This window comes from Amphimedon queenslandica, unplaced genomic scaffold, assembly GCF_000090795.2.
Source record: "Amphimedon queenslandica unplaced genomic scaffold, v1.1 AMPQUscaffold_11609_Cont14436, whole genome shotgun sequence".
Taxonomy (NCBI): domain Eukaryota; kingdom Metazoa; phylum Porifera; class Demospongiae; order Haplosclerida; family Niphatidae; genus Amphimedon; species Amphimedon queenslandica.
In genome coordinates, this window is record NW_003548149.1 from 1 (window position 1) to 9,573 (window position 9,573).

Here is a 9,573-nt window from a genome sequence, read left to right on the forward strand (position 1 = left end):
GCTAAGCCTTGGGTTCTTTTTCAAAATTTTGGCGTTTTCTTAAGATGGCTGTAACTTAAAAAATTGAAGTCGGAATCAGCTCAAACTTTCTACATGGAATAAGGACATGAATATATATCAGAAAATGTAATAAAAATTTGGAGTGATTTTGGAGCAATTTTTTGGACAAAACCATGGGCTTTAGGTATTTTTCTTCAGAAAAACCTTAGGTATTTTTCAGAATTTTCGCGTTTTCTTAAAATGGCCATAACTTGAAAAATTGAAGTTTTAATCAACTCAAACTTTCTACACAGCATAAAGACATTAATATGTATCAGAAAATTTAATAAAAGTTTGGGGTGATTTTGGAGCCATTATTTCGGAAAAAGCATGGGCTATAGCCTTGGATATTTTTAACAATTTTGGCATTTTCTTAAAATGGCCGTAACTTGAAAAATTCAAGTCAGAATCAGCTCAAACTTGCTACACAGCGTAAGGACATTAATATGTATCAGAAAATGTAATAAAAATTTCGGGTGATTTTGGAGCCATTTTTTGAAAAAACCATGGGTTATAGCTTTGGGTATTTTTCAGAATTTTGGCATTTTCTTAAAATGGCTGTAACTTGAAAAATTCGAGTCGGAATCACCTCAAACTTGCTACACAGCATAAAGACATCAATATGTATTAGAAAATATAATAAGAACTTGGGGTGATTTTGGAGCAATTTTTTTGGACAAAACCATAGGCTATATAATATTATAGTCTTGTGTACTTTTTCAAATTTTGGTATTTTCTTAAAATGGCAATAACACAAAAATTGAAATCGGAATCAGCTTAAACTTTCTACACAGCATAGGGACATCAATATGTATCAGAAAAAGTAGTAAAATTAGGAGTGAAATTTTAGCCATTTTTTGGAAAAAACCATCGACTATAGCTTTGGATATTTTTCAAAATTCTGGCGTTTTCTTAAAATGGCTGTAACTTAAAAAATTGAAGCCAGGATTGAGTCAAATTTTCTATACAGCATAAGGTTATCAATATGTATCAAAAAATGTAATAAAAATTTAGGGCTGATTTCAAAGCCATTTTCTGGAAAAACCATGGGCTATAGCCTTGGGTACTTATCAAAATTTTGGCTTTTTCTTAAAATGGCCGTAACTTAAAAAATTTAAGTCTGATTCACCTCAAACTTGCTACACAGCATAAGGACATCAATACAGTGCATGTATGCTACATGTAAAAATATTAATAATAAATAATAAAAATTAAAAACAAGACAAATTTAGAAAATGTAGCGATACATACACAAAAGTTTATACATGTATGCGTCATTTCAATATTTCATGATCATTTTATATCAATTGACATATAAAAAAAGATGATACCCTATAAATTGTACTGTAGTGTTTATAATTAATTAATTATTTTACTTATTAATTTCTGGACTATACACACATACTTCTGCATACATTTACAAGTCCTCATACAACATCAATCAACGTACATATCAACATTAGTTAACACCTGCAGACACCCACGCAACTTATTCAATTATAATGTGTATATAAGCAGTTGCTTCTGCTAAAAGATATATAGTCTGAGTTAGGCAGTCATTAAATCCATTCTCATAGTTCCTAGTGAATCTCTCTTTCTCTTCTTAAACACTCATCCTCTCTTCACGGTCTTAGACCTCAACCCTCATTAATAGTATTCCACTTAAATACTATAGTACATTAATGGGGAATTAATATTGGTTGCAGTGAACATCCAGCAATACATGTCATTGTGTTTTGTTCTGAGTTGCTCAATGGGATTTGGCTGCTACATGTAAATCACCAAATGACACCAATACATGTATACATGTACATTTGCAAATTACCAAATTCAACTACTGCCAATACTTAAGTTCCAACAGTAAGAAAGACAGATGATACATGTATGGCCCCAGTAACAATGACAACAATACAACAATACATCATTATCATTATTCATAATATCATTCTTCAAAACATTGATTATTAGTACCAATCTAATACTAACTTGTCCAGTGAGTTGTCAAGGTTCCATGCATGAAGGCATGATACTAGGAGTCTAGGTGAGCTGATGGTTAGAGGGAGAAAGAGATAGAGAGGAGGGAAACAATGTAATTTGTGCATATACATGTACATGTACACTGCATTTAAAACTTGATATTTACATGTACATGTGTAACTGCCAAAAAATTTAAATGACATTATTGAAGCAAAAAAGTAAGCAAATGAAGGCAACATGAAAACCACAAAACATTTACAATACTTTTCAGCACATTAGTAACTTATACATGTACATGCACATGTAAGTAGTCAATATATGAAAATGTACATACACATGTATTTCAGTGACAATAATTACATGTACATGCATATTAATTACTATACACTTAATGGGCACTACATGTTGGTATTACATGTACTACAAATACATGTACATGTACATGTATTAGCAATTGAATGCTTTGGTGTGAGAGAGAAAGAGAAAGAAAGAGTGAGAGGGAGAGCAAAGCTTACATTAATATGAGGAGGACATGCTACAATGCTACTGACCACCCACCATGAACTGCAATAGTGTGGAACAATGTTCCTTTGAAGAGGTCCCACAATCTAACCGAGAAATCAGGACCACCAGATAACAAGTGATTGGTATCATAAGCAGTGCTATAGTCACAGGATACAACAGGAGGGGACTCTCCTCTGGTGACCTATTAAGAAATAATACTGAGACCATGCTATAGAGGAGGAGGAGAGAGAGAGGAAATGAAAAAACAGAGGTGATATGTACACTGTACATTGTAAATACATGTACACGTACAACTGTACATACATTGTAAGCAGACTAAAGGCATAGTAAACACTTGGTATTACTATTTCTACAGAAAAATATCCTATTCATATTGCATGTAATTACAATGTACATGTACATGTATGAATGTACATGTACATACATGGACATGTATACAATTATTGTACATCATCATTTGTATGCAGAGTACCTCTTGAGAACTTTCTCTTGGCTAGTAAGAGTTTGGGAGCTGCTTGAGCCAGACATTGCACGTGTATACACGATACACGAGTATTTAGACGAAAAACAGGTCTTCTAGTACATACAAGAACCAAAAATGAGTAGACGGAGTCTGAGGAGACGATTTTCATGTATTTATATTAACTATTAATAATTAAAGGGTGTGTCCACGTAGCAGTCAAAATGGCAGTTAGTTTGCTTAAACATGCCGTTAAAGACAGGAATGGATCCAATCATTTGCGTGGGCGCAATCTGCGCATGCGCAGTACTGACTAAATTGTACTTCAATTTATAATGTTCATAACTCAAACAAAAATGTAAAAAAACAGTTCAAACATGAATAAATGCTTGTTTAGCCACACATTTGATTTCAGGTTATTCTGTTGAGTCTACAAGGAATAAGCAATATTAATAATAAATGTAAAAAGTATATGTACTTTGCATTAATGTTTACAAAGAACTTTGTAGCCTATTTTCATCTCTAAAAACAAGCGTAACAGGGTAAAAAATATTCCTATAATTGATTTCACCACCTTGCAAGTACAACTTGGTCATTATTAAGACTTATAGAGGTTCTCTCTACCATATAATGCTTGTAGAAAAGTCTTTACACAGTATCTCTATGTTCTCTTGCTGTTAGAAAACTCTTTAACTTTTTCCCATGTGTAACCCGCCATTTTGTTTGCCGTGACCACGCCCACTCACGTAAAGGAGCGTGGGCGGGTGGTTGCTAAGGCTTGTTATTTCTCCAATACAACGTGTATAGAAGAAATGTAAGTGTGGACATACAAATAAATATATATATATATATATACATAGCGCGACGGTGAATTCAATTATAGGAAAGACCTGGGGGCTTCGCCCCCAGGTCGTTAATAATTTGACAGGAATGTCATTCTACAGATAACGAAAACAAATTTTATACAGCAATAATAGTTTTTACTGACCTAGAAATATACTGGTGTCACATTAAGTAGTGCCAAGGGAAATAAAGAGTTGATAATATATCTAGTCTTGGGGAAATGTTATCTATTTAACAGAGATAAGAAGTTAAAAATAAACCTTTCATTGCAAATGCCATACACATGGAGCTAGATATTTCTGTGGCCCAAAATTTCTGCTAATTATGCAGATTTTGAAAACTGTGAAAATTTAATCCTTTAAAATCAGTACACATTGAAAGGCATGGTGATTTTGCTAAAATAAAATCTGCAAAATTCACAGAAATTTTGGGCGACAGTAATTTCTAGCTACAATTAAAGAAATTTCTAGGTACAATTCTAAACATTAGTAGCATAATAAAATAAATCATTTCATGAATAATTATTCTATTAAGTACCAACATCTCCAAATATAGCATCCAGAGTTTCGTCCACCACCATGAACAATACTGATAGCTTTTCGTGACATTCTAATTATCATAAAAATAGCATACATGTAAATTCAAAACTACAAAACTAACAGCTTTAATAGTCAGAAGTACTGTAAAAGTGGAATATGTCATTGCTTGCATTATTTAATGCATGAATAAAAAATTTACGAATTTAAAAACTATACTGACTTAAAAACTAATTATAGACCACTGGAAGTGGGAATTGGAAATGAATTTCATTAATTTTATATACGGTATCTGCCCACATGTCATAATTGGCTGCCATTTTTGTTGGCAAGTTTGTTAAGGAAGTTGGCAATGAATGCAAGAAGAAAATGCCTCACTTACCTGCTGTAGCTCTATTAAAAGCTAAAATGTGCTTGTTATAAGAAAAAAGATCTGCCTTTAAGCTTCTTCTCCAAAAGATGTGGTCTAATTTGCCCCAAAATTCTCAATACAGGTTTGTTTTCATGCCAGCCCGTTTGTTCTCCATTAAAAGTTGTCAACCAAAATGGCAGCTGAATTTATTTCATCCTAAACCACACCTTACAACCGTAAAAATTTCTAATAATCTTCCTATGTAATCAATTTTTACTGCTAGTGGTCTATATTTATACACAGCTTACAGCTCAACCTTGTACCTACTTGAGCTCCTAGTCTCCTACTACACATGTAAGCAAAAACTCATGAGCAACCTCTTGTGATCCAATTCGCTGGCAAGGTATAAAATGCCTATAAAAAATAAATATATAAAATAGCGGCAGACATTTACAATAAATTTATCGTGTACTTATCAATATCAAGCTCCACTATCCCAGTACAGGTCATAATGGGGCATAGTTGGGGTTTCAAATTAATTAATTAATTAAATCACTACCTCTGGGGCCGTTCCCTTCAGTCAAATCCCCTACTAAATTTAAGGAACGTTAAACAACCACTCAACTGCTACTGAACTCAGCTCTGCTGGGTAAACTTAGCATTTTTGAAACGTAACTTGGTCAAACTAGCGAAGTCTTCCTATAGGCTTGTTGGAGAAAAATTCCTACCCTGGGGCATTCTCAGAGTGATGAACCTCCTATTAAATCCCTCATATTCCCCATAATGAGGCTTAAATTGACAGACACATTACTTACAGTTCTGAAATGAGTAATTGTGGTGGAAGGAACAAATGATAACCCAGGAAAGACTAAAAAGCCCATTTCCTCACACAAGAATAATTAGAAGATACATATAGGTGATTACAATAGTCACAGTATATAAAAAGGCATAATTTATAGCAGTCTGAGAATAAATTACCTAGTGCAAGGTTCTATTAGTCTAATCAGTGATCCAACTCATGCAAACAACTAGGCAAAAAGGCCTGGAACCACAAAGACAGCACTAGAAATATGAAAAACACTCAGTTGATGGCAGCCATTTTGTGATTTTTGTCCATGAGGGAGTAATGCGCATGCGTATTACAGATATAAAACCACCCACATAACTAATTGGATCCATTCCTGTCTCTAGACGCTTTGTTTGCTTAACCATGGATCCTTGATGGTCTTTTTAGTCCTTCTAGGAATAGCAGATGATGAAAACAGCAATAGAAAAGGTAGTAAAGATATTATCCTTTCAAATACTCAACATTTAAGTACAGGATACATGAAAAGTAAATGAAAAATTACCAAAATATAGACGAATTTGGGAAGCAATAAGTAAATGTACATACACGAAAGTTTGCCATTGAATACAAGTACATACACAACCTGCTTTTTTCAAAATACAAGTAAATACAAGTACACGAAAATTCCAGTAGACGTGCAACCTCTGGCTTGAGCTCCTGATAGAACTATAATACCACCATTGGACAATACACAGATCAACCAACCAAATTGTGTCAAAAATAAAGAAACAGTAATATTGGAAGAAGGACCAGCACTGATACTGGGATACTAATGGAAAGAGAGAGAGAGGAAGAGAGAGAGATACAGAGGGAGAGAAAATATAAAGAATTAATGCACATTTAAAACAATAACATAAAAATAGAAAGAAAGATCATATAACAGAAAGAATGAGAGAGATGAAGGTTTGAAAAAGAGGGTACAACACATTGTACATGTACATGTAAGGTTGGTAATATTGGAGGGAGTAATTTGGTGAATTTTGTTGAGTGGCAGGTTTCAATTTGGCAATTTGTGGCCATGTCCCATTGAGCATGTAATGATTGCAATGGTTGGGAATTCCCAGGTGACAACTGAGTCAATAAGGGAACAAGGAGTGGCTGGGGACTGCCATGAGTCAGAGAGAGAGCCAGTGAAATGAGACTTGAAATCAGGAGCGGCAGAACCTTCCTCTCAATGAAGCTTACCAATGATAGACTCCACACCTGCAGCTAATGATAAAAAGGAAGAGTATAACTATATAAAATATATTATTACAATTATTAAAATATTATTATCACAATATTATCACAATTTAATGTGGGAAACCCTGATTTACATAATGCTCCATTAATATTATCACTACCTTTATTCCATAATGCATTCCATTTCCATAATTATTAACAGTCTTAAGACACGTCCCATCTTTACCATCCCACAATGCTATGCAACTATTAATATAACATTAATAACTAGCCACACCCCACACCACTGAACGCACCCATTTTTACTAAGACTGACAATCCTGTCCCTCTCTCCAGACTCCATTCCTAGTAATAATAGTCTTGGACATAACTAGAAAAAGAGGGGCATTAATTGGAAACAAAAATGATGCATAAAGGCTTTTAAGTGATAGTGATAATTGGTCTAACCACAAATTCTCCGTTGATTCTCTTCCTGTATAAGTTCCAGATACAAATCTGTCCCGTTTTAGTACCAGTAGCTCCTCCTTTATCCTCCTCTGTCCTATTAAATACACAGTATAATAGTCAGTATCAAAATCCAAAGCTCTGTACCTGGTCATACAGGTAGTATCGTGTACTGGAAGATGATGGCCCCTAAACACAATAGGAACAGTAGTTTCATCATCATGACTAGACAGACTAGTTGGGGTATAAAAGTTTTCTTCACACGATGAATTAGACACCATTTTACACACGTGGACTGCGTGGGCAAGAACTTTGGGCGTGGCTTGATAAAGATAATTAATAAAGAAAGAACACTGATGAGTGGCCAGGACCAGAAAAAAGGTAAATTTATGAATTTTCTGTTTTAATACCATCATACCTTTCCTGATGCATGTATACATGCACTTTAACCGTTTAAATGCTGGAAAGGAAGTAGGTTCTGGCTACGCAAGCTTATGTTGTGTAGAAAGTTTGTGATTATTTTGATCAATATTAGATTTTTATTAATTTTTAAAGTTGCTCAAAAATGGGATCAAAGTCTCTGTGGGGTCATGGGCCAAATTTTACCAAAAAATGAAATTGAGGAAAATGTATGTTTTTATAATTTTCTGATACATAATGTACGGGTACATGTTTTTATGTTGTGTTGAGAGTTTGAGCTGATTTTTATCAAAATTGGATATTTATAAATTTTTACGGCTTGAGTGTTTGATTTTCTCATTTTCAGAATTTTATAATTCACATAAGTTACAATTAAGTAATGTGATTTTATTTATTTATTATTCTTCATAGGTTGAGTAGGTGGACTAGTCTTGCCCCGCCCCTTCACTACCTGTGGAGGAAGGAAGACCGTGTCTTACAGCTACTCTGTAAGTGATAGTAATAGTAAATATTGAAGGTAATATTTCTGGAAGAAATGGTAGTAACTTTAAAAATTGAAGCCGGAATCAGCTTAAACTTAGCACAAGTACATCAATATGTATTAGAAAATGTAATGAAAAAAATTTTGGGATTATTTTTTGCAAAAGAAACTATGGCCTTGACCAACCCTTGGCTATTTTTTTGAAAATTGGCCATTTAAAGGAATGCTCATAACTTTAAAAATATTTTTTGGAATCAGCTCAAAATTTCTACACAGCATAAGGACATCAATATTGCATCAGAAAATTTAATAAAATTTTGGGTGATTTTGGAGCCATTGTTTGGAACAAACCATGGACTATAGCCTCGAGTATTGTTTGAAAAATTGCCATTTCTAAAAATAGCTTTTACTTGAAAAATTTGTTGGGATCAGCTCAAACTTGCTACATAGCCTTAGTACATCAATTTTTATCAGAAAATGTAAAAATAATTATAGGTGATTTGACTGATTTCAGGGCCATGTTTTGGAAAAAAACATTGACTATGGCTTTAGTTATTATTCAAAAATTGGCTGTTTTTAAAATTGCTCATAATTAAAAAAATATTTCTCAGAAAAGTATAGTTTGAGAGAGAGAGGGAGATAAATTGCTTTTTATGTATAATCATTAGAAATAAAATAATAAAAATTCTTGTTATTGTTTTCAAGGAGTTGGATTATTGTTAATTTTCATATTTTAAAATTAATTATATTTTGTGAATGTCTACAATGCCACACTCCCTACTATAAAGCAATGCCAAAACATATTGTAGAGTAACTCCCCCCCCCCACTGTAATAACATGCACTATACCCCCTCCCTTTCACCCCTCTCTCTCTCTTATTATAGAATTATAGACTGTTTAAATCGTTAAATGATGTTCTTATACATGTACATGTACACTCCCTTTCCTCTCTTATTCTTTCACTTCTCTTTGATCAGCTTCTCTTTGATCAGCTCGCTAGTTTGTTCCTTATCTGTTGAGGTCCTTATCTCCTCTTCTAGCTGGTAAAGAAAAGCAGGAGATGGTCAAGAGATTATGGCAGCGAGCAAACCTCCCGTGAACAAGTTATACAACTCCATCCTCGACACTGTCCTGGTGTACGGGCTGGACGAGCACACAAGAGGATTGAATATTGACCAACAAGGAGTAAGCACCCTCTCTTTCACTGAGCAATCTCTCTCTTTGTATGGCTACTTGCATTATGATGTGCAGCCATGCTAATGTAAATTACTGAAACAAAATCCACTTGTGTCTTCTCACCCTTTTTATAATGATATCAAACTATAGTTGTGTTAGCTACATGTCACCATCTGATGTTAAATGGCAGCTAGCAGCATATCTTATTTTTTGTGTGTGCCTTTTTTTATAAAATTTGCTAAGCATAAAAAATTTAATTTCAGCCTTAGCCTGAGCATTGATGATATTTTG

General features: G+C 33.8%; 1 protein-coding gene and 4 long non-coding RNA genes across 11 annotated transcripts; 2 read left to right on the plus strand and 3 right to left on the minus strand.

Moving 5' to 3' along the window:
* Nucleotides 1-1,950: 1,950 nt before the first annotated feature.
* On the minus strand, nucleotides 1,951-3,054 carry LOC109589140 (uncharacterized). The gene is made up of 3 exons (XR_002188550.1): nucleotides 3,014-3,054; nucleotides 2,532-2,749; nucleotides 1,951-2,085 (listed from the first exon to the last, which is right to left on the minus strand). It is a non-coding gene; the product is annotated as an uncharacterized LOC109589140 (long non-coding RNA).
* Nucleotides 3,055-3,145: 91 nt separating this feature from the next.
* On the plus strand, nucleotides 3,146-6,375 carry LOC109589141 (uncharacterized). Its single transcript, XR_002188551.1, has 2 exons — nucleotides 3,146-3,231; nucleotides 5,967-6,375. It is a non-coding gene; the product is annotated as an uncharacterized LOC109589141 (long non-coding RNA).
* On the minus strand, nucleotides 3,318-5,704 carry LOC109589139 (uncharacterized). Of its 6 annotated transcripts, none has more exons than XR_002188545.1 (6): nucleotides 5,548-5,704; nucleotides 5,060-5,146; nucleotides 4,382-4,453; nucleotides 3,990-4,071; nucleotides 3,480-3,523; nucleotides 3,318-3,431 (listed from the first exon to the last, which is right to left on the minus strand). It is a non-coding gene; the product is annotated as an uncharacterized LOC109589139 (long non-coding RNA). The 6 variants fall into 6 exon arrangements; XR_002188548.1 differs by lacking the exons at nucleotides 3,318-3,431; nucleotides 3,480-3,523 and adding exons at nucleotides 3,914-3,939; nucleotides 5,205-5,489; XR_002188547.1 differs by lacking the exons at nucleotides 3,318-3,431; nucleotides 3,480-3,523 and adding exons at nucleotides 3,914-3,939; nucleotides 5,205-5,500.
* On the minus strand, nucleotides 6,231-7,570 carry LOC109589138 (uncharacterized). Of its 2 annotated transcripts, none has more exons than XM_020005255.1 (6): nucleotides 7,353-7,570; nucleotides 7,209-7,302; nucleotides 7,058-7,131; nucleotides 6,923-7,007; nucleotides 6,649-6,788; nucleotides 6,231-6,348 (listed from the first exon to the last, which is right to left on the minus strand). In XM_020005255.1, the coding sequence occupies exons 1-6, from the start codon at nucleotides 7,484-7,486 to the stop codon at nucleotides 6,294-6,296; spliced, it is 582 nt and encodes a 193-aa protein (XP_019860814.1). In that variant the 5' UTR covers nucleotides 7,487-7,570; the 3' UTR covers nucleotides 6,231-6,293. The 2 variants fall into 2 exon arrangements, 1 of the variants encoding a protein (XP_019860814.1); XR_002188543.1 differs by having other exon boundaries at nucleotides 6,270-6,348; nucleotides 7,363-7,550.
* Nucleotides 7,558-9,339, plus strand: LOC109589142 (uncharacterized). The gene is made up of 3 exons (XR_002188552.1): nucleotides 7,558-7,586; nucleotides 8,037-8,113; nucleotides 9,147-9,339. It is a non-coding gene; the product is annotated as an uncharacterized LOC109589142 (long non-coding RNA).
* Nucleotides 9,340-9,573: the final 234 nt, after the last annotated feature.